Raw genomic sequence first — 27428 nt, forward strand, 5'->3', positions numbered from 1 at the left:
GGTCATGTATGCCAATGTCCATGGCATGCGCCATGCCTGTTACTGTATGTGTTTTGCCTGCACTGACCCATGTGTTGTGGAGGGACATGATGGAAGTGATGTATGACAGTGCCACTCATCTGCTGTTGCTTCCTGTCTAGGGGACCATTGTACAGTACCCTGATGCTTGTGTTCTATGTCTCCCTCTACACAGTGGCAAGTGAAGAAGAGGGCGGAGAAGGCGCTGTGGAGCAGAGCGGCGGGGATGCCGCCACGGCTGCAGCGGAAGGGGTGGGTGAGCCCCCACAGGGGCTTGCACCGGCGGAAGACGGCGTGGAGACATCCAGGTTTGGGGATTTCCCCAAAGGGGGAGGAGGCCGCTACTGAGCCACACATGGGGCCTGGTGGGGGCATCCCCGCTGGTGCAAGTGGTGCAGTCCAGGGCCAGGGGCAGGAGGCAGCACAGGTCGCCGTGGAGGTGCCTGTGCATGTCACTGTCCCTGACACTGTGACTGCACCACCATGCACCAGCAGGGATGCCCCATCCCAGGCCCGTCCGCAGGTAGGGGAGATGTCCATGTCATCTGACACTCCTCTACCTGCGGACGAGGGGACCCCTGGCCGTGTGGAGAGGGTCCTGATTGGTGTCGCGTTGCGCACGGTTGGCATTCGTGATGAGGTGCATGCTTCCCGGGAGGAGCATGCACATCATCACGAAGAGCACCGTGCATACGTGAAACATTTGGGAGCCGCCATGGTCGGGGGTTTCCTACATGTGTGTGGCCTTCTGGTGACCCTCTCCTCCTCTGTGGAGGCTATGCGCCAGTCATGCTCCATGCCGTCTTCCGGCCCAGATGCCACCAGGGCCCCCTGTGGACCTGCCCCGACCAACGCAGCCAGCTCGGTGGGGACCCCATCCCTGCCACAGTCGGGAGTCGAAGGTCCAGCAGGGGTGGACACACCAGCAACTGTCCCCCTGCAGATGGAGGATGTGCCGGCATCATCTGGCAGGGCACGTGCACGACGGCATCGGCGGATTCCATCAGCCTGGATGCCGTCGTGCTGGCAGAGGCAGTGGCGTCGGAGGCAGCAGCAGGCTCGACGTGGGAGGCATCATGGCTCGGGGCCATCAAGATCAGAGGGGCAGGCATCGGCCGGAGGGCAGGAGAACCCTGGGATGGCAGTGTCTTCCGTGTGGGAGCAGTTGGTCCAGCGGATAGGTGCGGAGCGGCAGCGGGCGGAAGAGGAGCGGCTCACCATGGTCAGGGCGGAGTTCTCCATGCGTCGGGCGTTGAGGCGGGCTGAGTGCCTCGAGGAAGCTCGCAGGGAGTTTGAGGTGGACACGGGGTTGTCCCTGCGAGACCTCGGGGCCAGGACAGAGTCCCGCCTCCGGGACATCGACATGGAGTTCGATGATGCCCTGGCCGGCAACATCACAGAGTGAGCCACAGGACTTGCCCGCTGCCATTGTATATAGTTCTTTAGTTAGTTAGTGTTAGGTTTCCTTTATTTTTTAAGTTTTTTTTGGACCGCTCGGACAATGGCCACTTTTCTGTATATATATTTTTTATTAGTTAGTAGTAGTAGGTTTCATTTATGGTGTTGGGCTCATGGACCCTGGGATATTCTTGTACATAGTTTGATGTTTGGAAAACATTTGTTGGATTTATATTTGTGTTCACCATGAGGCAATGGTTATTCCTTATTTTTCCCCCCATTATTTTGCTTTGGACTACATTAGTTTTTGGATTCCTTTGTTTTTTGATTTTTTCTATTAGTTCTCGGACATGGACCATTTGTTTTGTCATCCCCATTGTTGTGTGTTTTATTTCTTTACTTCATTTTCATCTTTAATACATATATTTATTACTTACATTTGTGGTATTTTCTCATTGGTTTCATGCATGTCATGATATGGGTTTTGACATTCACTTGCACCCATTGTGTATGTGTGTGTGACGGACATGTGTTCATTTACATACTTGCCATTGGGGTTGTATCATGTAATTGCATCTACTATGTGGGTGGATGCAATCCTTGGCTGGGTGTTTGTGCTGGGTATGCTGCCCATTACTGCCATGATTGCGTTTCGTCAGGACCTGGGGGCAGGGGGACATGAGTGGGGGCCTGCAGGGGGGTGGGGGTGCAAGGGGACATGAGTGGGGGCCTGCTGGCAGGTGCCCCACAGTGCTGGGGGGTGGGGGTGCAAGGGGACATGGTTGGGGGCCTGCTGGCAGGTGCCCCACAGTGCTGGGGGGTGGGGGTGCAGGGGGACATGAGTGGGGGCCTGCTGGGGGGTGGGGGTGCAAGGGGACATGGTTGGGGGCCTGCTGGCAGGTGCCCCACAGTGCTGGGGGGTGGGGGTGCAGGGGGACATGAGTGCGGGCCTGCTGGGTGGTGGGGGTGCAAGGGGACATGGTTGGGGGCCTGCTGGCAGGTGCCCCACAGTGCTGGGGGGTGGGGGTGCAAGGGGACATGAGTGGGACATGGTTGGGGGCCTGCTGGCAGGTGCCCCACAGTGCTGGGGGGTGGGGGTGCAAGGGGACATGAGTGGGGGCCTGCTGGGAGGTGGGGGTGCAAGGGGACATGAGTGGGACATGGTTGGGGGCCTGCTGGCAGGTGCCCCACAGTGCTGGGGGGTGGGGGTGCAAGGGGACATGAGTGGGGGCCTGCTGGGGGGTGGGGGTGCAAGGGGACATGAGTGGGGGCCTGCTGGGGGGTGGGGGTGGTGGGAGACATGGTTGGGGGCCTGGTGGAGGCTGCCCCTGGTGACTGGAGGGGTGGGGGTGGTGGGAGACATGGGTGGGGGCCTGGTGGAGGCTGCCCCTGGTGACTGGAGGGGTGGGGGTGGTGGGAGACATGGTTGGGGGCCTGCTGGCAGGTGCCCCACAGTGCTGGGGGGTGGGGGTGCAGGGGGACATGGTGGGGGCCTGCTGGGGGGTGGGGGTGCAAGGGGACATGGTTGGGGGCCTGCTGGCAGGTGCCCCACAGTGCTGGGGGGTGGGGGTGCAGGGGGACATGAGTGGGGGCCTGGTGGAGGCGGCTGCCCCTGGTGACTGGAGGGGTGGGGTGGTGGGAGACATGGGTGGGGGCCTGGTGGAGGCTGCCCCTGGTGACTGGAGGGGTGGGGGTGGTGGGAGACATGGTTGGGGGCCTGGTGGAGGCTGCCCCTGGTGACTGGGTGGTGGGGGTGGTGGGAGACATGGGTGGGGGCCTTGTGGAGGCTGCCCCTGGTGACTGGAGGGGTGGGGGTGGTGGGAGACATGGGTGGGGGCCTGGTGGAGGCTGCCCCTGGTGACTGGAGGGGTGGGGGTGGTGTGAGACATGGGTGGGGGCCTTGTGGAGGCTGCCCCTGGTGACTGGGGGGTGGGGGTGGTGGGAGACTTGGGTGGGGGCCTTGTGGAGGCTGCCCCTGGTGACTGGAGGGGTGGGGGTGGTGGGAGACATGGGTGGGGGCCTGGTGGAGGCTGCCCCTGGTGACTGGGGGTGGGGGTGCAAGGGGACATGAGTGGGGGCCTGCTGGGGGGTGGGGGTGGTGGGAGACATGGTTGGGGCCTGGTGGAGGCTGCCCCTGGTGACTGGAGGGGTGGGGGTGGTGGGAGACATGGTTGGGGGCCTGGTGGAGGCTGCCCCTGGTGACTGGGTGGTGGGGGTGGTGGGAGACATGGGTGGGGGCCTTGTGGAGGCTGCCCCTGGTGACTGGAGGGGTGGGGGTGGTGGGAGACATGGGTGGGGGCCTGGTGGAGGCTGCCCCTGGTGACTGGAGGGGTGGGGGTGGTGTGAGACATGGGTGGGGGCCTTGTGGAGGCTGCCACTGGTGACTGGGGGGTGGGGGTGGTGGGAGACATGGGTGGGGGCCTTGTGGAGGCTGCCCCTGGTGACTGGAGGGGTGGGGGTGGTGGGAGACATGGTTGGGGGCCTGCTGGGGGGTGGGGGTGCAAGGGGACATGGTTGGGGGCCTGCTGGGGGGTGGGGGTGCAAGGGGACATGGTTGGGGGCCTGCTGGCAGGTGCCCCACAGTGCTGGGGGGTGGGGGTGCAGGGGGACATGAGTGGGGGCCTGCTGGGGGGTGGGGGTGCAAGGGGACATGGTTGGGGGCCTGCTGGCAGGTGCCCCACGGTGCTGGGGGGTGGGGGTGCAAGGGGACATGTGGCTTGGCTGGGGGGCATGCCCATGGTGGATGGGCTGCCTGCGGGACATGACCAGGGGTGCAGGGTAGTCCCCTGTGGTGTGGGCTGCCTGCAGAGGTCGTGGAGGGGGTAGAGGGGAGACCTGGGAGGACCCACACTGGCAATTCACCTCTTCAACTTCCCGCACACCCACGTAATACACTGCCCCACTCGCACAGGCCCAATCGCGTGTAGGATTTCTCGCGCACCCCTGTAATACACGTACCCAGGCCAATCACGTGTAGATTTTCTCGCGCACCCCTGAAATCCACGTACCCAGGCCAATCGCGTGTAGCATTTCTCACGCACCCCTGAAATCCACGTACCCAGGCCAATCGCGTGTAGATTTTCTCGCGCATCCCTGTAATACACGTACCCAGGCCAATCGCGTGTAGATTTTCTCGCGCACCCCTGAAATCCACGTACCCAGGCCAATCGCGTATAGATTTTCTCGCGCACCCCTGAAATCCACGTACCCAGGCCAATCGCGTGTAGATTTTCTCGCGCACCCCTGTAATACACGTACCCAGGCCAATCGCGTGTAGAATTTCTCGCGCACCCCTGAAATCCACGTACCCCGCTCAATCGCGTATTTAACTTCCCGCGCGCCACTTTTTTGATGCGCTGTGACTCTACCGCGTGCCTTCGTGTGGCGGCCGTGTTTCAGCTTGTGCGTGTCTTTGGCTGTGCGTGGCTTTGCCCTATTCGATTCCATGAATACGTGTGGTTCGAGTGCGTGTGGGCGTTCCGTCTGCTTCCCTGCAGTACATCCCCAGTTACGCCCTTATTTTCGCGTGTTGTTCCCCATTCCGCGCGTTACGCCCCATGTCCCGCCCACTTTCTGGTGTGTGCGCTGAGGTTGTGCGCTTTCACTGTGCGCGTCGCGCACGCCTTTCGCGATGTTGCAGTGACGTGTGCGCCATGCACGGGTTTGGCGCACATCCCGAGGAAGACACGCGCAGGGACTTCCATGAATCGCACGCGCCTGCTTGCGCCGGCTTGCGCGTAGATTTTCGGTGCACGTTTGTTCCATGAATCGGCCCCTATGTCTATTCAGATCGTTCATTAGGAATTGTCCTTCTCTCCATTTTAAAATGAAAGAGAATGGACCTGCCCTGTCCAACACAGATGGTGATTTAGGAAATGTGTTAGATCGGGAATGAGTCGAAACTTCAGAATATGCATTTTGAGCATATAGATGTTGAGGATGAGACTCAACACATGTGCACATAAAAAGCAGGGTGTTGAGTGTTGGAGGCTGGGTGGAATTAGATAATACTTGGTGACTATCCTTTGAGCAAGGGAGCCTCTCCATCAAATACGCATCAACCGCCTGCTTTAGTAAATCTGTAGCGATTTGACCTTGATCCTTACTGAGGGAGGATGGTAAGGGCTGTAGGGAAGTGGGAATGACCTTTTTAACATTAGAGCATACAAAAACACTGGAAATAGGTGCTTGATTTGCCTGAGCAATGCTCTCTAGAAGATTGTCCAGAGGAGCATATTGCAGTGTATTTTTTTCATGGTTTTGATTCATTGCTGAATGAACACCACTAGCAGACACTCGAGTATCAAACAGCGCAGAATCATGTGGAGGACTATTTGCAACAGTTGTGATTGTCGAAGGCGGCCTTAATGAAGGATTGGAAATGTGTGCCAAGGGCATAGAGCCCCCTATCACTTTAAAAAAAGCAGAGTACTTTTGACTCCTCTACGGGCCAGACGATTTTTAGATTTTTTCGTCATAGCAAGATGTTGTTGAGGCTTGGGGCGAGAAGACCGCTTGCCCATGGAGTCCAAAATGTGTTGGATTTTGGGGGCTGGATCTGGCAACACTAAAGCATCTGCTACAATTGCTGTAGAACTATTTTGAAAATGATTTGCCTGTGCACTTAAATAAACCAGTTCAACTTCAGCCGGACGAATGATCTCAGTGAATTCCAGTAACAGTGTGGTAATCTGACGTGGAACAGGCTGGCAATGAAATTGATCGACAGTTCTCCACAGTCAATCACAGAGTGTTCAGAATGCTTTGGTGAAGTGGGGGATGACAAACGGCACATGATTGGAAGGTGATTGTTGTTTTGAGTCCATAAGAGAATCGTCTCTAGTTGGGCAGCCTGTTTCTGCAATTTTTCATCCATTTGTGCGAAAAGTTTGTGCACACCCAAAACAGAAGTATTAATTGCAGAAAGCGCTACTTCTGTCAAATTAGATGAAGAGACGGCAGGAATTGTATGTGGGGGTCTGACAGCACGTGGAGTTGGAAAGACAAAATAAGCTGCCAAAGAGATTGTTTTGTGAATGAGGAGGCAGAAGTTAAACCCTCACTTACCGACTGGTGACCCTCAGACCAGAGAGAAGTGGGTGATTCACACTGGCTGGCATGTAAAGAAATGCCAGCAAAATTTTCAGACATACTCATAGATGAAATCGGTGCAATCGGAGAAATGTTCTTTAAAGAATGGTGACAATGTTTTTTTTTCCTCTCATCCATTTTCATGGAGTCCAGGATAGTTATATCTGAAATGGATTGAGTCAGCTGAGCATTGTTCAAAGACAGATTGTTTTCACCCCATTTTGCTTCAATTATGATAGCAGCACACGTGTGTGACTGTGCCATAACGGAGGGCTGATTAATAAGCCCTACATTCAAGGGCACATGTAATTTTTTTGAAAGCATGGTCGTAGAAAGAGTTCTATTTTGCAATGTGGGCACGAGGGAGCTCTAATAAGACTTAAAGCAATTGAGCAACACTGTTAAGGCTCTTACCAATTGGCCACAGCGTGGAAACCAAATATAGATGCAAAAATAATACAGGGGGCAGAGCCACGGCCGCCACGCCGCAGCGAATCGGCAAAGCGGAACTTAGTTGTGAACTAACTCATGCGCCGGCGCTGTGCGCATGCGTGCAGATTTTATGCACGTTGAAGCCTGCGGTTTCCTGGGCGGGTCTAGGGTAGCCTGTCAATCACAGGTAATGCAGGAGGACACTACAAACAAACAGAACGACACAATCAGGCAGGATAAATCAGGCATTCAATCAGGCAGCAGTGCCAATAGGCAAAGTCAATAAGTTGCCGGATTAGTTGGTAATGTTGAACGAGTCACCTGAATAAATCAGTAAAAGTTGCAAAATTCAATCCGTAAAAGCAGCAGGAAGCACGCAAGAAGCAGGGATTCCCAGCGGCAAAGCAGAACTTAGTAGTGAACTTCCTTGTGCATGCGTGCTGTGCGCGCGTGCTGTGCGCGTGCTTGCAGATTTTTTTGCACGTTGAAGCCTGCGGTTTCCTTGCGGGTCTAGGGTAGCCTGTCAATCACAGGTAATGCAGGAGGACACTGAATAAATCAGTAAAAGTTGCAAAGTTCAATCTGTAAAAGCAGCAGGAAGCAAGCGAGCAGCAGCGATTCTCAGCGGCAATACCGGAACTTAGTCATGAACTTTCTCATGCGCCACGTTATATATTCCTTGATAGTAAGCTTCTATACGTTGTTTTTCTACCTTGCATGCCTGCATATTTACAGTTATTGGTCAGTAAGTTACTTCATCTACTTTTAGATTCATGACCACTTTAGCTATAGGTTCATGTTACTCTTAGTGTTTCAGTTGCTTCATCACTTAGTATTTTCATATAATTTCAGTATAGATTCATATATCTTCTTCATGACATCACTTTGTCCTTGTCAGATTTCATTTAACGTCCACCCACAATATTCACTGATGCATTCTGACATTTTGGCAAATGACATTCTTCCATGTAACTTTCTTCCATGCGATATCCTTTCAAACTTTCAGAGCGAGGATACATTCTGTATGGCTGTCTGAGTGTATAACCTCTTTCATACACTTCATGCGCTATCGGAATGATACACAGGGTCCCATCAATAGCTCTTCTCCCACTGTTACAAAATGAGGGGACTGGGACTGGCAGGATAGCGCCTACCTGCTCCTCTACACTGTCCTGTCTGAGTTGCCCTAAAGCATATTAATGTTTCTGAATGCAATGTAGCCTTTAAACTCTTTCCTTCTCTAATGTGTTAGCTGGGTGCAAATGATTTTTGGGAGAAATGTGAATCAGTGAATGCTGTTTCTCTTCTGTAAAGTGTGGTATGTTATAAAGCTGTGTAAAGCACCATGTTTTGTACCCAAGAGGGCAGCATGGCCCTATGGCTTATATCTGATTGAAGAAAGACTCATTCTATTTTGAAGAAGAGAATCTTGTTTTAGGAATTTTCAGGAAGTCAAATGATTATTGAGATTTGTGAGGTATTGAGGCAATGAGCTCCAAAGCATAGCATACTGTGAGAAGAAGGCATGGCTCCCCTCTGAGAAGGGGGCACAGGGTGATATGATATGATACATGATAGTTTATTTATATAGCACCTATACACAATGTGTTTCAAAGCGGTGATCGGTATCATGTGAAATTTCCCAGCAATGTCTTAGGGACTGACATTTGATAGTCTCTGTGTTCCAAACACGGGGTCTTTTTTTTAATTGTGATATCGTTTATAGAAAACCTTCCACAAATTCATACAAAAAAAGAAAAGTACATAGTTTCATAATACATACATCCAGTAATCACAGAAAAAACACATACGATTCAGCAATTTAAATCAAAACCATTTAAAAACGAGCAGGTGCAATAATCAGTGATATGTTCATTCCCCACAGCAATCGAGACAATAACAATTCCTTGGAATATTCAGTGGAGAATCTATCCTTTTCCTTATCAAAGGCAATCAATCTAGTGGAGCTTAAAGCTTTGCAATCTAGAATCCAGTGTTTAAGACTTTCAATAGCATTTGGGCATTTGCCAAAACGACATTCCACTGAAAGACTAGCTTCCCTGTTGGACACAGTTCAATACCTTGTTCTCTCTCTTCGGTGAAATTGATTTAACTTAAAACATAGGAGAAACTGTCTCATCTTGCGACAAGGAAAGCACTGAAGATATATAGGCCAGCTCCCCTCTTTCTAGGAAACTCAGCATATTCTTGATAAAAAAGAGTATTAGGACAAGGACTCAATAGCCAGCCTCCAGTCATCCTGAACTAGTTTAGATTTTACTTTGTCAGGTTTACCCATGAGTTCCATATCTGATTATCCAATTTGCACCAATAGATCACTCATGCAAGTCCTAAACATATTGACGGACTGAATGGTACCAAGTTCTAACATCTGGTGAAAGTCAACAAAGAGAGAATTAGCAAGAGGCCTCAAGAACCTGGTGTAGATCAATAGTTGTCTCCACTGGTGTCTGGCATTAAGAGAGACAAGATTTAATTTGTGGCAAATCACCGAGTTAGGAATAGATGATGCCGGTCCCAATATATTTTTCCACAAGATCACCTTGCAGAGTGTATAGACAGGGCCCCAAATCAACAGATGCCATATCTAGCCCATGCAACAGGACTGGTTCTACCTTACCCAGATAATATTTGATTTCTGGTAAAAGGGAGAAACCACACACTTTCCTTACAATACACTTCATATGGGCATCACTAAAAGCTTTTTCCCACTAGAGAATACAACCACCATTGGATTTATCGCCATTGACCACTAAGTTGTATCTCATGGCGTATTCATGGAAGATATTTAACTTCAGCTGAAGGTTCAGCACAGTCCTGTTAAACATGACAATGTCGTCCGCATAGGTCAATCAATGGATGTTAAGATGACCCAACCTAACAGGAATCAGATCATAGGCACGCCAGAGCTCCTCAGTATCACATACATATTGAAAAGGGATGGTGCCAGAGTGCAACCCTGCTTGAGCCCCACCTTAACCAATATTTGCCTTGATACAGCTCCATCCCTACTGAGTCGAATTTGTAGCTTGGAATCTTGATGAAGCAATACAGTGTGCTAGACAAGCTTCTGAGGAACCTTAAATCTAAGAGGTTTATCCAACAAATATTCATGCACTACACAATTAAAATCCAAAGATAGATCTAGGGAGACCATATATATTTCCATCCCCTGAGAAGCTTTCACTTTCTGCAGTAAATGTTTCAGCACTGTAGCATTGAGGGATGTGCCAATTTCCTGTGGAAACCCCACCTGAAAGCGTGAAAGAATATTGTGTTTGCTCAGGGAGATGTTAAGATCCCTTAAGAGCAAATTGAAAACACTTTACTGGTGGAGTCAGTAAGTGCAATGGGCCTACAGTTCCCAGGCTCCTGGACATTGCCTTTTTTCTAGATAGGAATAATGATGTACTCATTCCAAGAAAAAGTAACCCTGTTTGTGACATAGATTTAATAAAAGTAGGGTTTAAGAAAAAGGGCCCTGGGATCTTTTTTCATTACGAACAGTGGGAGACCACCTAGTCCCTGTGGCCTAGAAGGTTTGAGTCTATCTATGGCCCAGACAATGTCCTCTATTTCCAATAGGCAAGGCTCATCCAACACAGGTTTAACAAAGACATTAAGATATCGGGCAGCCAAAGAGGAGAGATTGCCAATTTTCTGGGAGTAGAAAGAGACCCATATACTTGCTTGAATAACATCCACCCTTGATTCATGAGCAGGATCATTAATTTTATTTATACATGACCAAAATTGTCTAGTATCAGATTGAAGAATGGTCTTCATCATGAATTGATTGTCTTTCAGATGGAGGTCATATCTACAGGCTTTAACAAAATGTCTAGGTCTTTGGGCCTCCGATTTCCTAAGTTATTGAAATTCACTGTTGTAGAGTCCCAAGCCCCTCAGCTGCTTAATAGCCTGTATTTTGAGTCTTTTAGAGTCCTTGATTCTATAGTCAAATTGATGAGTATGTAGGGCTGGAATAACGGATCTCCTGACACTCAAATGCCAACAATGCATCTGTTGAGAGATCTAACACCCATAGTCATCAGAGTATCATCCCCAGTTGATACCTCACCCCCTCTATGATGGGCCTGCTCAAATATCTCAGAGGTTGGCCATAGATCTTACTAGCCCATCTACATGATAATCCATTCTTAGAGGGTTTTATAGGAATCAACATGGGCAGACTAGACTGTCTATAAGAGGATGCCATCACCATAGAGTATATAATCAGATGATCACTGCTCCCAGGATCAAACAAACACAGGTCATTACATCTAGATTTAATAAGAGATGATACAAAAAAATAGGCAATCCAGGAAGTGCAAGAGCCCCTGTGCCAAGTATAAAAAGGTGTGTCAGATGTCGAATTGGCCTCTATTTGCAAGAGATCCCAAGAGGTCATAAATGAGTCCCAAACTAGTCCCTGCATAAGTTTGTTAGAACAACCATGAGGTATACTGGATTTTCCATTAACGACTTGACCTTCTGCACATTGAGCATTAAAGTCCCCACCTACGATCATGGCATGCTGATATCCCTTTGACAGCCAATGATCAAATATCCCAGTCAGTATATCTAGAAAGTCACGAATGGGATATTTTGCAGGGTTTCAGTATACATTAACCAGCAGGACATCTCCAGTGCTGTCCGGGAAGCACACATGCATAGCCAATATACCTACACAGACATACCACAGAATGTGGAGCAAGCAAGGAGGTTAATATTGATAGCAATAGCCATGCCCCACATGGGCACCCTTTCCCTATGGACGTAGCTTGACATGAAAAGATTGAATAGCCATCCAAGTTAAAACAACCCTAACACATAGTTTCTTGAAGAAACAAAACATTGAATTCACACAAATCAGGCACATTAAGGCAAGCCTGCGTCAGGTTGTCCATCCCACATATGTTCCAAGACAAGACCCTTGATTTACGTACGCTAGGATTTTGTTGTGCGTGCACCCTATGCCACAAGGGAAGTCTTAATTGCAGCCTCAGTCCAAGCCCAGTCTTGATTTCCTTCAGTACTATTAGATGCAGATAGATCAGATTGCATCGTGGCCACCACACGTGAGGCAATGTCCTCAGGAATAGATAAAGGCATCCGGACAGCTTAGTGAGGCGATAGAAATATTTTAGCCATTTCATTGTTCTGAAGTTGACATATATCATATCCAAGAGAATGAAATATGTCTCTCTGATCCCACACCCCATTAGATACTATATCTGAGAAAAACGGAGAGACCATCTGGTTATTAACATTAACCGAGAGGGAAATTAATTCAATACCCTCAGAGTGAAGAGATCTTAAAGGGGGAATTTGTGTAAATAGCTCTAGTACAGTAGACCTATTCAACTGCTTGGGCTGTGTTTTTGTTTGTCGATAATCCTATGTGTTGTAGACACCACACAATCCGACCTTGGCTCATGTTGCTCCAAAGATACACACCTTGTCCCCTGCTCAGAGAGTATCCTTGGGGATATGTTATTGGGGCAAGTTGTAGAACTCACCTGTAATGGCTGCAGATTCATCCCCAACCCAAACCCCACCATAGAATGCAGCACTCCACCAGTATTGTGCGTACCTATCAACACAGCAGGAGTAGATACCCCTGCATGGACTATGGGCAAAGACGAATTGTTACTCCTGATATTGGTGGAGTTCAAGTTCCATAACGATGTTAGCTTCACCCAATGCTTCAATCCAGCTGGGAGATCAAATAATCGTCTCTCTCTGACCTGAACCAATGCCAGATCTAAGTTGTATACTATTGTCAGGGAGTGCTTGGCAGCCAATATCTGGACCCATCATATGGCACTGAAAGATAGGACTTGTGGGCTGGTCCACCATAATAGGAGCAATTCCTCCCGTTCTTCATTTGCATGTTTTGTTGTGTCATCAAACCCCCATTTGTGAGACCCCAAGAGCAGCTGATCTTCTTGACATATATGTACATACATTATCTTTGGGATAATTGAGATCAATTATAGTATCAACCAATGACATTTGATATACATGTTTCTTGGCAGCATTAGCCAATTTATGTTTGCTGTTAGGCAGATTTTTTGTCTTTTTATCCTTAGCTGCATTCTTCTTTTCCTTTTTTTTTGTTTGGATGATTATGGGCATGAGGAGGAGAATGAACCACAGTAGTAATTTGAATGGAACACCCTTCATTGGCACAATCATTATCCGACACTACTGCAGTATCCATCATTGGACCAACAGTAGGCCCCAATGCTTCCATGCACTCAACCAGGGGTGAGGGAGAGTCCAAGGAGTCAAGTTCTATAGGAGTCTCTTTATCATAAGGAGCATCCACCAACGTGGGGATGTTATCCTTGATCCTGTTACTAGCCTCAACCAAATTGGGTGGTATCAGGGCGTTAGGGTCCACAGCACCAGACTATCTATCAGACAATCTACTCAAATAGATCTCAACAAAGGACAATTTCTCATGTATCGCCGATAATGTTGCAGTATTCATCCTCACAGCATTTGATACTAGTTCTTCTTGATCATACAGTGCTGTGAGGTCTTTATTCTAGTTAGGGGCGAACATGCCCCAAATAACATCCTCTCTAGGGTTGAAACTCTCACATGGAGGAAGTCTAGTGCAAAGGTCTCCCATCAGGGATAGCGGTAACCTAGGTTGTTGGACCTCCCTCACATCAGACAGACCCTCTGCCAAAACATCTGTAGTCTGAGATGCTATGGTTAGACCGGCAGCTAGTGCAACATTAGCTCTAGCATGGCTACCCAATCCCATGGAATCAGTTGTGGGTTCCTGACACTGGGATCCTTGACAACTAGATCCTTCCCACATGTCTGTTGTGCCATATTTGATGAGAGTAAGAATGGTAAGAATGAGTATGAGTGAATTTTGACTAGTATGTTTGGAGTGTTTCATGTGTTTGACTGATTGAAATTTGCACAGCACAAGACAACTTTTTTTTATAGGGCTGGACATTAGAAGCCCATAATACACAATACTGTCTGTCACATTGCCGCACTGTTTAATTGACTTCTTATTTAATAATGGTCATTTATTAACTTGTGTTCTTGGCAATTTAATTGCATTTTAAGATTGTTTTTGGAATTAATAAATTGGTTTATATTGTGTACTTTTCGCCTCATGAGTTTGATTGAGGCAATTTGCCCTCTTAAACCATTGTTTTTGGCTGGCGTCTACCTCCTTTCAATTGAGTGACTTGCCCCATACCAATGTTTTGTTTGTTGTTAAAGGTTTTTGAACCTTATTGAGGGTCTGTTAGGTGTGGGCTCTGTTTCCCTTGCACCTCCACGTGTTTTGATGGGTGCCAGATTTCACTACATCTGCCTCTCCCAGTAGACACCCACATCAGAACAGCTATTAATGGTGCCCATTACATTAGCTCCCAATTGCCCACGCTGCCCCCTTCCCCTGCAAAAGGTAGAAACAGGCAAATTAATATTCTCACAACCCGATAACAATTCAAGGTCAGTAATTTCTTTATGACTGGACCGTCTCTCAGTTAACAAATCCATAAAAGAATCATCATGGTAGTTATTTTGAATAGATCCACAAGGGGCCTCCTCAAGACCAGCTTGGTCCATTATTGTTGCCCCAGTCAAAGGATCACCATCAGTGTTTGTCAAATCCTTAAAATTAAATGAGTGAGGCTGGCATGATCCAAATACATGTTTCGGCAGAGAAATGTCAATGCCACCATGAGGGGGCCGATTGGGACCTCTAGACCTGTCCACAAGTTATTTAGGTGCAAAGGCAGGAACAACTGCATGAAAGCGAATCTGCTTACACATGGGGGAATTGTTCAGGCCAGTTAGCATGGAGCACAATTTTTCAGGAGCAATATTAACCTGACCGGGAACATTGGAAGAGAACAAAGTTTCTGGAGGACAGTGGAAACAGCCACCACATTTACTAGCCCCTCTTTTATGGGCACAGTATGTTGCGACCCAATGACCACCTCCCTCTCTTCTTCAAGCTACCAACTATCAACAAGAGTTATCCACAGCTTTATGCCGATCATTCATCCTTGTTCTAGAAGACAGGTCAAGGATATTCAGCTGTGCCGGAGCAGGAAGAGTCACCAACCCTGACCTTAAAGTACGTTGAACCATGCTTTGTATGCCGGTAGAATGAAAATACTGAGCGGATCTCAGTTAGGTATCAGTTACGGACCGAGTAGTGTCATAGATGACGCAAATACAAATAGTACCCACAGGAGCCTGATTCAAAGGCCAAAGCCTAAAGTCATCAGGTCCCTAAAATACTCCTGCAAGAGTCCAAAATAAAATGTAGGATCCAGAGGCTGATTCAAAGGCAATAGCCCACAGTTATTGTCTCTCAGTAGTTCAACCACAGTACCTGGTCACTCAACACATCAGACAGGCAGTGTGTAGACACTCTGTCACTCCCACGATGGACCACGCAAAAACACTTACGCATCACTTCCTCATCACCAAAAGTATCTTCCGACAGGGGGAGGGAATACCTTATCCTTTCTTGGGCCTCCAGAATTATTCGTCCTCAAGGGGGCAGTAGATCAAGTAGATGTGGCAAGCGTCGTCAAATACAAAGCCGTGAGCTGAGGAAAGCCCAACAGTGCATAGCAAAAATACCTCAGTAGGTCAGATGCTCAATGGAGCCCCTAGGAACACAAAGAACACTCCCGCAGAGCTCTGCTTGGGAGCCGGTGTTTTGAGGATTTTGGCACCTCCTCCTGCTCTTGTGCAGTAAACGGTGAGAGCAGACCAGCAAGTGAAAAGGGAGACAAACAAAAAGAACACTCCCTTCACAGATGGCCTTATGCATAATGTACTCATCGAGATGCAGCTTGGCATAGACAATATAGAAAAACATATTTTTCTGTTTTTTCATTGAGATTCGCCCTAGGTCGGAGTGCAATGGACAGATGGGGACCTGAGCTTGCTGTGTGCAGGCTCTCAACCTACGCATAACGTCTAAGGCCCAATAAGGCAGGCACTCATATGTGTCTCTTATATATATCCCTAAATATATGGCACAACAGTTTGTGCTAGGCTACTTCCTTTGGGGCTAGGGCCCAGACTAGTGTAAGTGGCTGTTATTCTTTTGTAATGGTCCAGATGGAATGGAATGCTACCCAAAGTAAATCCCAGTGGGCTAGATGCCCTGGACCAACTATTTACCTCCATCATTTTTTGGTCTTTCAGTAATCAGGCACCTTAGACCAATGCTGTCATCTAATATACATAACACTGTTTTTGTGTGTGCACTAAGCCGAGGGGATATTTTCCATTCTCTTGCTGACCCTCTCTTCTCCAATGACCAGCATCCTTTATTTTATGTCTTCTGTATCAACTGAGCAAGAGCATCACTTTGCCTTTGTCTCCTGAACTCCTTTCATCATGGGGTTGCTTCCAGTCCACGCCTCCTCCCACAATTCGTGGAGGTCTCCTTCCTCTTCCACCTGCCATTCTCTGTTTAGGGCACTCGCTCAATTATCTACTGGCTGTTTTTCAATATTGATGGAGTTCTCTGCATTGTCTTGCTGCTGTCATCTACTGAGCACGTTTCCTTTTCTTGCTCAGTCTCCTGTCCCAAACTGGTCGGGTTCCACCTCTCTCTACTCTCTCTCTGGCTTGCCTTCCACTGTTCAGGTGCTGAACAATCTCCTACATTCCAATGGTACAAATGTGTCTTAAACTTGTGATTGCTTCTCTCCACTGGCCAACATGCTCCCCTAACACCCTCTGGCCCTCATTACAACCCAGGCGTTAAGGGGTTAACGACGCCATAAAAGGTGGCGGCGCCGTTAAACCCTTAACGCCTGATTACGAGGTCCCTTTGCGGGTGGCACTTTAACGCCTGCTTTTAACAGGCGTTAAAAAACCAACCCGCAAAGGGACCTTGGTGCTAATTACAGTGCCGCAATTTGCGGCACCGTACTTAGCGCCTTCCCCATTCCCATTGAGCCCTATGGGGCAAAAATGGGAATGGGGAAGGGCCATGGCGGCATGGGGAATTACCGCCCCGCCAACCTTCGGAATGGGGCGGCAATTCCCCATTCCGCCATGGCGGAGTCAGTAAGTTACCGGCATGGACCATGGTGCTATTAGCACCATGGTCCAACGCCTGGGTCGTAATGAGGGCCTCTCTATCTCTCTCTGCAGAAAATGCAAAGCGCTCAATAACTGTACAGACGGAGTAACGCAAGGGATCATAGAAGTTGGCTATACATAGTGAATGGACTGCAGGCGGAGCGGCCATTATATAGAAGCTGGACATCGGTGTCACAACTTTAGCAAGTTCAAACCCATAAAGAGAAGGGCTGAAAGCTGTGTCGCAGCAAAGAGGTAGCTGGGATCATGGAAGAATCGAGAAGGGCTGTCTGGCCTGGTGTCAAGGCTGAAGGCAGCCAAGACTGGTTATCTATTCTTGAATGCAGCGAACGTGAGATGCTGAATCCTCCCTTGTCAAGGTGCAAAGAAAGAACACTGAGTGCCAAGTTTTATTCATTTAAGACAATTAAATGCTGCAATATGAGCCAAATTGTGGTCTCCTGTCACGTGAACATGAATTGAAACAGAGTTGACCATGCCATTCCAAAACTATGATAAGCGCATACCTGTACTCCCTTATATTCTCAGAGATCAGAATACACTGCAAGGCCAAGTTCAAAGAAAAGCTTCATGGCAGAAATCTGGGTGATGAGAGATGTTGGGTTAATTGGGTGGGGAGGTAAAGTCATGTCCACCTCCTGGCACCTGGGGTATGAACTTATGTGCTGCTAGTGTGCTGAATGTTCCAGACTGGCATGAGCGTGCCAACCAATTGTAGAAGGCCATATAACGAAGGGCCCTATAGTCTGAGAGCCAATGATGTACCAAGTATCTAATAATTGTTGAAGATGACTTGCACTAGGGGTGGTCATGAGTTCTCCACCTGACTGTAGATGTCTAATCACAACCCAACCCCGTATAGAAAGTATACTTAGATGTTCCCCTTGAGCCAACCACAACCCCCTGTGTGTTTTTCTTATTTGCAACGTAATAGGATGTCATGTATGACAAATATTTGCTATAAAAGTATGAACTGCTTGGAGAGAATGCTGTACAATGTCAGTTGATGTCCATTGTAACTCCCTGTTTTAGACAATTGATAATAAAACAGTAAACGCACTTTGCCATCTTCCTGAGTTGGCTTGATTATTTGGTGTAAAGCGTTACTCTGCATCCCATCCACTGCATCACACGCTACCCATTGGGGACTATATGTTCATATTGATCAAGGTACTCCCCCAAACTTTGACTTGATGCATTTTACTGCCCCTAGCCCATCCTTTTCCTTATCATCATGTTTCAGTTTCATCATCGGACAACTGTCCATTGTCTGTGCTCCCCTATGATCTGTTCTGTACCTTTTTGACCCCCTCAAATCACACTGCTAAGTCTTTATTCCCATGACCAGATATAGATTTACACCAATCTGTAGCCATCAATGAACAAGTTGTTATAATATACAGTCCAAAGGTGCCCACACCTCTGGCGTTTCCATGCTGAAGTCTGGTCTGGTGTATGCGCACCTCTAAAAGGTCTGTTCTCATCCCTTCCAGGTTATACTCACTTCTGATATTCCTGATCACAGCTTTGACCATTTGTTTTGGTAAAAGATAATTCAGTATTTTTTTTTCAGTAACATCAATGGATACCTTGCCATGTCTGTTGACACCTTTCAGCAGGTCACTTCTCACCTGTGAAAAGTCTATGCTCACCTCTAGCCAGCGTGGCGCTCCTTCCCGTCATAGTGCCTGATGGCCAAATCCTGCTCGTCTTCCTCTTGACCAACTGGGATGCAGAAAAAAGTGGATATGACCTTCCCCCAGCAGTTGCCTCTGTGGATATTAGGAAAAGAAATTAATGATCTTAATCTGATTTACTGCTGAGTGTCTGCTCTGGCCTTCACCCTACCGCACATTTCTATCCTTTGCACCTTCGACACATCCCTTCCATTTTCCATTTCCCACCAAGCGCTTTGCCATTCCAGAACCACTTCTGATGACTCGCGCCAGACTATCTTTTCAGGAAGGAATCCAAATGTTCCTTCAGAAACAACAACCAACCCCTTTCCTATTCAGTGCAATTACATTAGGTCATAATCACAGCTATCAATGAAGTGCTTAAAGGTGGGAGGCATCTGGGATGGAACACTACATAAAACAAAATATAATGACTACTTTTGTTATTTCTCATTATGCAACTAAACAACATTGGGAATTGAAACATAACTACACAATGGGCCTCATTATGGGTCCGGCAGCCGGGAAGGCAGGCGCCGGTAATTCTGTTAATCCCCATTCCCATGGAGTCCTATAATAACGGTGCCGGTGCTCCCGTGACGGCTTGCCTACTGTGTCCGCTGTGTCCACAGTCTTAACATGTGTGCTCTCTAATGGGTTTGGTGCTGCTCAGGATGGGACATTAATGTGCTTTCTTATTAGAGAGGGAGGATGCTTCTGAGAACTGGGCAGGTCTTGTTGTTGTGGTAATTGCGAAAGTATTGTGACATCTGTTCCAGGAATCAGGTGTTTCCTCATATGTGGAGGAAAACATGAAGTTGCAATTGTTAGTGAATTTAGATGAAAATGTGAAGTCATGTACTGATATAAGACGAGCAAGCCTTGTATTCTCTGCACTGGCCTGCTATCTTTAGAGAGAATCCATGTATAACTTACATATATGCTTGCTGAAAAGAATTAGTCCCACTTTGGTAGACCGAATGCAGCTTGGTTAAATGCAACTTCGGCACAGCACTTGACTTCCAATGGATTTTTTATAAACAAATGTGTGTTTGAGAAACGAGTGCACATCTGTACTGATATCTTTAGTAGGTGTAGGGAATAACCCTATAGAGAGCAGGGCTTGACGGATTCCACAAAAAGATCCATTATACTATTTGGAAGGTGTGAATCTCTCCTTAAGGAAGTCCTTAATTAATTTGCAGAGTGATATGATATGATAAGTTATTTATAACACGCTTAATATCAAGATGTTTCTAAGTGCGGAGCCGGGGATCGAATCTGTGTGGCTCTGTGTCATGTTGCTTACAAGGTGAGCATGTTGCCCCTGAGCTATCCACTTGAGAGTGGCTCCAATGTATTCAGAATCTATGAAGATATTGTACAGGGCGGGGTAAGGCTGGATTGGAATTTTTGGAACGTTGTCTTGTGTTCGTTCATGTGTACTTCTCACAGTGCGGCTATCTAATGCTAATCAAATTCACATCAGCGAGATAGTGCAAGCACCATACAAATTGAAAAGATTAAAACCAAATACATAAATAAGGTTGATGCATGGATTTGAGCAGGTCATGACCCAGATGACTGAGGGGTGCAACATATATTTTTATTGAAGGAGCTTTAGGTGCCTGGCATTGCGGGGAGGTCAAAATATTATCTGTGCAGAGCTGGTTGTTTGTTGCTGGTGGTTGGTCAGTTCGTATCACTTCTAACTGATGCTGGAAGTTGGCAGTTCATGCAGCTGTTCCTTGAGGAGCACCGGTGTTGGCTGATGGAAGTTGGTCAGTTAATGTGCTTGTTCTGTGAGGAGCTGGTGTACTACTTGGAAGTTGTCCGTTTGTGAAGCTTCGCTGTGAGTTGTTGTGCTGGAAGGTGAGCAGCTCCAAACCATGGTTCACTGTGGAGTCATGGAGCTGATGACTAAGAGTTCATGTGATTACCATGTGTGGTGGGAGCGTGCTTTGCTACATGTAGTGTTTGGGGTTGGTAGAAGTAAGGCAGTGAATGCACCTGCTCTATGAGGGTGTTGGTTGCTATTGGAGGGTTGGGTTCTAATGTGAATATTGGCTACAGACCTTGGCTGAATCTGAGTGTCGGACCATTCAGGGACTTGCTATCAGAATGTTTTGGATGCTGCTGGGTGCAGACATCAATTGCTGGGAGTTTGGTAGGCAATGTACCTGCTGTCTGAGAAGTTGTGGGCACTACTAGGAAGTAGACAGTTCACAGAACTGTTATCAGGGGACTGCTGGTAATCAGGGAGCTGAATTTTTGGAAGCTACGAGAAAGAGGTCCTTGTGTGGCTTATGCGCCATTTTGGCTAATAGTTCACATTGTTGGCACCTGTAGAGCTACTCCAAATCCCAGGCCTTATGTTCCCCAACCCCTATTCCCCTCACATCAACCTTTGCAAGCTCCCTGGCAATGGATTTTATCCACTGGTCATGTGACCCGCATAGAGCTCTTTGCAGCCTTTCTCCATCTTGAGCTTACTCAACTGGCTACTGCTGAAAAGTTAATATCCTGAGACCTCTGACCTTTTGACTTTTTGGCACATTTAGGACTGGTTTGCACCGTAGGCTTTCTTTCTAAACCCTGCTCCTCTCCCATCAGCCCTGGCAAGCTCTCCATTCCAGACTTCTGAAAATCATTAAAAACCTGATGATATCAAGGACCACAAATGAAATACTAGCATGGCACCCACAAGAGTGACCCAAATCTACGCACCTTCGTACAATCTCAAACAATTCGCCAACTCAGATTCCGATAAAATGGCCCACCTTCAACAATCAGATACAAAGACATGCAGTTGTCAAGGGCAAATTGCCTCAGACTTTATCATCATAAATAGACAGCACACCCATGGACCGAAACATGTCCTGGCACAATGAATGACAAGTAGAAAAAACTCAAATCAGGACAAAACGCAGTTGAGCCCCTCTCTTGATATCCTTTTTATTATAATAATTATTATTAGGGTGTTTTTTGGGTGTGGACCTAGTTGAGTTCAGGTCTGCACATATCCTATCTTCTGTTGGATCGCAGGCCTCCAGAGATGTTGAGTTTGTCAGTGAGGTAGCTTGGGAACTTCAGGGTGACAGGTTTGTAGATTATGAAGCAGGATTTGAAGGTGAAATGTGCCTGTAAAGGTAGCCAGTGTATTTCGACAAAGTGGGTGGGGTGAAGTGGTCAAAACTGAGGTGTCCGCTGCTGAGTCCTGCTGCAGCAAGCAGGACACATCTCATGCGTGCCAGGGTGGTCGCTGGTAGGCCTTGCAGAAGGGCATTGCCAAATACCAGGTGTAACAGTAGATCTGAAGTTGTTTTCTGGGATGAAGGGCTTCATTTTCCACAGGAGGGAAAGTTTGTACCAAGCCCTGTGTGTCTTCTTTGCTATGTGCTTCTTGAAGGAGAGGTGTACGTCAATGTAGGACCCAAGGGACTTGGCCGAAGTGGTCAGGTGGGGAGCAAAGTTCTCGAGGTTCATTGCAGAGGGACAGGTTTGAATGTCAGGATGTTCAGTGTTGTTGGCTAGTAGTAGGAATTTGTTCTTCGAGGGGTTGAGCTTCAGGTAAACACTGGAAATCCAGGACTGGATCAATGTGAGGCAGTTATACTCACAAACATGCATGCTCCCATGCACAGCACCCAAGCCAAGACCCGTGAGATATCGAAACTCATTTTGGAGTGTGTCTCTCTTGCATTTCACATGAACTGAAACAGTAAGGGCTCTGTACCTGAATGACAACTACCATGCCATATCAACAAAGACGTGAACTGAAAAGGCTTAACCTAGCATTGAAACTCCTATGACTGGAGCCTCTACTGATTCCACTTCTTTCTTTTACCTCCAACTAACTGCCTCCCCTCTCCTTCTCCTACCACCATACACTAGTCACACAGCCCTCGGCACTTGCTGCAGTAATCTTCCTATACATACATTACCTTTCATAGAGCAACGCACCTGCTCACACCCACATTAGTGACTAACTTAATCACATAGGGTTGACCTTTGATGTATTGAGTTTGAGCTCTCCCATAATATTAAACACATATCCAAGAGCCACCACCACAATTCATGAAGAACCACACTCGCACTCTGGACTTGAGTATTTCTGGCCTGCATGCATAAACACCTCAGAATGTGCATCTGCCTGCCCCTCTATCCCACTAGCACCCCACCCCCCTCTTTTTCTACACATCCACATGCAACAAGACCACCACAATGGCAGAGGTGTGTTTAACAATTATGTTTCCTGTTTTTGCTCAAAGAGAAGTAGAAGTGCTGCTGAGTGTTGGGTGTTTGCTCGCTGAGGAGATCGCACTTGTGTGATGACGAGCAGTTTGTTAAGCTGTTCTTCTGGGCATTTGGGACACCTAGAACTTTGACAGTCACTAACCCATTAACTGAGGAGCTAGGTCATGCTGGGAGTTGGCCAGTTCCCATAAAGCTGATAGTACAAGGCAGGTGCATCTGGGAGCTAGACTAGTCATATAGCTGCTGTATGATAAATCTGTGTGTTGCTGGAAGTTGAGTAGTTTGTTGGGGAGGAAGGATAGCTCAGGGCAAGGTGTTTGCTTTAGAATCAAGACAACAGCGCAACACAGGTTCGAATCCCGATCCCGCGCTTGCAAACCACTTGTTGTTATTAAGCGCGTTATAAATAAATAATTTTAATGTAACTGCTACCTAAAGAGACTAGCGATTTTAATGCTGGTCAGTTCAGGCATCAACTCGTTGAGCTGAATGCTGCTGGCAAGGAAAGTGCAAAAATGTATGCCAGCCCAGGTCCACAACCCTTTTGATGTTCCACCCCTTTCAATGGAACCAGGTATAAATGTTTAGATAAAATATGCCATGTCCTGTTCTCCATTGCTGATCGCACCCTTGCCAACCACTTAAAATGGCTGATTGGCACAGGGCAGGTAATATACTACAACTGCCCTTGGAGGTCTTGCGGGTCTGCTGGGATTAGGGTACTTGATAAACCTACTTTGGGCGGGAGCAGGTGTGTTTGCTACTTGGCGTTGGGCAGTTGATGTATTTATTTTCAGCGTAGTTAAAATGTCCAGAGGCTTGTTGTCAGAGAATTGGGTTGCTGGCATGGAGTTGGGAAGTTCACTAATCTTCTATCCGAGGGGTCTGAGTTCGGCTGTTTGTATACCGGAGATCACATTAGCTGTGGTTATGTTAGTTGGGCAGTCTATGTGTCTCTGAAAGAAGAGTTAGAGTGCTATCTGCGAAGTCTGGAGACTGATGAGAGTTGGGCTGTTTGACTATCTGATTTCAAACCAAAAAATAAGTCATAAACACACATTTGACATAGAGATAAAACAACAAAGACCTCAGTTGAACAAAGAAATGCGTGTGATAAAGAAGTTAAACTTATCGTTTCAAATAGCTAAAGCACATCTTAGAACGTGTCGTCAACGGTATAGGAATTGGTTGATTCGTCATCGCTTTGCTCAACATCAAAAAGACGGACAGGCCATGCCTGCCGCTATGAGGGAGCACAATTCTAGAAACTACTTGTTACTGATTAATAGTACTGAAGTTTCACAATTCCAATTGACTATAAATCCCATAAATGAATCTGTGTGGAGTGACCATTTTAAGAGTCTTTACTGTGCCTCCACCTCACTGTCAATAGAGGCCGCAAAAGAACAAGTAAATTGGTCATTAGACGTGTCAGTAGATAACATAAGGAGGTATATCAAAAAAGCAAAGCCATCTACTTCTCCTGGCCCGAATAACCTGTCTTTTGTAACATTTAAACAAAATGTGACATTGTGGTCTAAGATACTTCATTTAATATTCAGAAATGTGATCTCAACAAAGACTATTCCTGACTCATGGAAATTGTCCTATGTCCTCCTGATTTTCAAAAAAGGGATTTGTTTGATTCCAACAAATTATCGGCCCATGTCGCTGATGAACGTTGAGGCAAAGATTTTTGCATCCATAGCATTAGATAAGCTGGATGGAAGAGCATGAAATCTTGGACATAAAACAGATTGGATTCAGGAAGGGTATGGGGACTGACGTTGGGGGCTTACTTGTCACCACATTGCAGTATAAAACACGACATAGGAGTAAACTCCCTCTGTATGCAGCATCAATGGACCTCTCATCTGCCTTTGATATGGTCGATAGAGCAATGCTCTGGCAGAGGCTAATGGATTTGAACATTGATAGGGGTCTATTAGATATGCTGATATACTTATATTCGGACACAGTGTTGAGGGTGAGACTCAGTAATGATGGCCTAATGTCAAAAGAAATAAAGGCGAAGAATAGCCTTAAGCAGGGATGTCCTTTGGCAACAATTTTGTTTAACTTGGGTCTGGTGCGAGGGACGCCCTAGAGGAAAGTGGTTTAGTTGCACCCAAGGTAGGCTCAAATGTTATAAAATGGGTTGCCTATGCCGATGATTTCTTACTTTTTGATTGAACCAAAATTGGTCTGCAAAGGCTTATTAACTCTTTTGTGCAGTTTATAAATGAATTGAAATTAAAAATAAATCCTCCAAAAACTGTAATTAAAAATTTGGGACAAACGAATAAAAAATGGACAAAGCCAATATGGACTATTGAGGGTACAAAGATCCATTTGCAGAAAACCATTTGCTATTTGGGTTATTCCTTCTCTAGTATCATGACTCAAAAGGATGAAGGCTATAGAGGCTGGTCGACAAATGAGAGTAATTGAAAAGAAATTTGGAAAATGTTCAATGTCTGCATGTAGAGATTTTTATTGTATGAAGGTTATTCCCAGATTAGCATATGGGCTAGAATTTTTTTCCAGTTACATTGTCACCATATCTAAAAACCATAGAAGCCATCATATGGTGAAAGGTTCTGTTTTTTTTGCCAAAATGCATAACAACGGAAGCCATCCAATATGAGTTTGGTCTACGTTCTTTAAAATGTATTATGGAATGGAAAAAGTTAACTTTATACAGAAAATGTCTAATTAGTGAAAAAAACACACTGTATAAGTTATTAGGTGACAATATGACGGAAAATTATATGCATACTCTCAAAATCGATGTCGAATCTATTATTACTAATATTTGCCTCACAACAAAATGTCTCATTGAAAATCCATCTAAGGTAAAAACGTTGGTTAAAGCTTTTGATTGGGTAGAAAACAATGCAGTCATTCTGAAATCGAAACTGTATTTTCAAATTATATCGGCATGGAAGTGATATCCCGAGCCAGAGAAATATATTGTAAAGTATCCTTTGCGGCAATTGAGGAATAGCACGATGCGTGTCTGGTTTAGTGTATTAAATATGCAAGAAATCTGTTATATGCGAAGTATATTACGCGAAGATCAGAAAGATTGACGATTCTGTTTAATTGCTGGTGAAACAGAATCTTTGAAGCATCTGTTATTAATCTGTCTGAATCTGATTAAGGAAAGGATCGAATATTTTTTGCAATTTGTTGAAAATGTCTCTAATGTATATAAGGACCAAGTCTGGAATGAAATGCTACATGGTCCATCGATAGCATAGCAAATTAGAGTGAATGCTTTTTTAAAGAACATTTGTAATGTGACTTAGTCTGATCTAGGTAACTTTGTATTGTTTTATGTATTGATAATGAAATTTAGTTTTAGTGTAATTTTGTATTTTAGATGAAAGTGAAAGAACTTTATTGTATTGTCTAAATTTGTTTGTTTGTCTTATGATCTAGTGAATTTCATTAATTTTGTAAAGGTTTATATAAACCAATATACTATAAATAAAAAATAAATAAAATATCTGATATCATCAAATGTTGTGCTGCTTTTAGGAGATGGGGAGTTCATGTGCTATCTAAAGGTACCTGGCTCTGGATTTTTTCATCTCCTCCGCAGGTGGCAAGAATTCCTCCTCTAGATCATCTTCCTCTTCCCACTCTTCACTAGGGAAGTCGAGCAGTGGTGGCTCCTCACAGATACCTCCAGCAGGGTTCGTACGGATGCTGACCTCATAAGCCCAGGACTTTCTGGCTTCCCTGTAAAGCACATTGCATTGTTCATCATGGAATAAAGGAATGCTCCTACTTCCAAGCTGTGCTGATCGCTCGCTGGACAGTCTACATTTTGTTCCTATAATATGCCATGAAGTCCCTTGCCTGGTTCTGCGAATTACCAGGGTCATGGCGCAGGGGGCTTTATGTCACCCTGAGCCATTGGGTGTTGGGGTGGTATGGGGGTCCTCCTTTCACTTAGCCCTGTTCCCAGCACCTGGCAGGAACAGTTATATTGCTTGAACTCCAGGGACTTTAAAAGGTCCAAGCCTAGCCCACCCCAGTGACCCATCAAGGCTAGCAAGTCCTGCCTTTAAATCTAGACCTTTATAATAATATATGCACTATTGGAAAAGACTCCCATCCCCCAATGGAGAGAGTTTAAAACTCCACTTAGCCAGACCTAAATCTCCAAAAGTGAAATGAAAGTCTTTCAGGGAGGACCTTTCTGTGTGACCCACAAAGTTAGCAAAAGCAGCGCTACTGTTACTAGTTTGCCTGGCACACATGGAGGGATTTTCTGTGAAGGACAGCAAACACTGTGGCTTTGCAGCCACATTGGTGCGACACTCTGTATGCGGCAAAGCTCACATGGAAAGAAGCATATGCTAAGCTAACACTGAATCAATCAATACAGATCCAGCCAGCAAACCA

At 46.5% G+C, this 27428-nt stretch overlaps 1 protein-coding gene across 1 annotated transcript in view; it reads right to left on the bottom strand.

Moving 5' to 3' along the window:
• LOC138520104 (uncharacterized) overlaps positions 1-27428 on the bottom strand; it is a 251860-nt gene that overhangs the window by 39694 nt on the left and 184738 nt on the right. The window contains exons 13-14 of the mRNA XM_069632614.1: positions 26589-26759; positions 18732-18851 (exon numbers count right to left, since the gene is read on the bottom strand). Of these exons, the coding sequence (XP_069488715.1) occupies positions 18734-18851; positions 26589-26759 (289 nt within the window). The 3' untranslated portion in view covers positions 18732-18733. The remainder of the gene's footprint in view (positions 1-18731; positions 18852-26588; positions 26760-27428) is intronic.

This window comes from Ambystoma mexicanum, chromosome 13 (genome assembly GCF_040938575.1).
Source record: "Ambystoma mexicanum isolate Mex_15411 chromosome 13, UKY_AmexF1_1, whole genome shotgun sequence".
In the NCBI taxonomy this organism is placed as follows: domain Eukaryota; kingdom Metazoa; phylum Chordata; class Amphibia; order Caudata; family Ambystomatidae; genus Ambystoma; species Ambystoma mexicanum.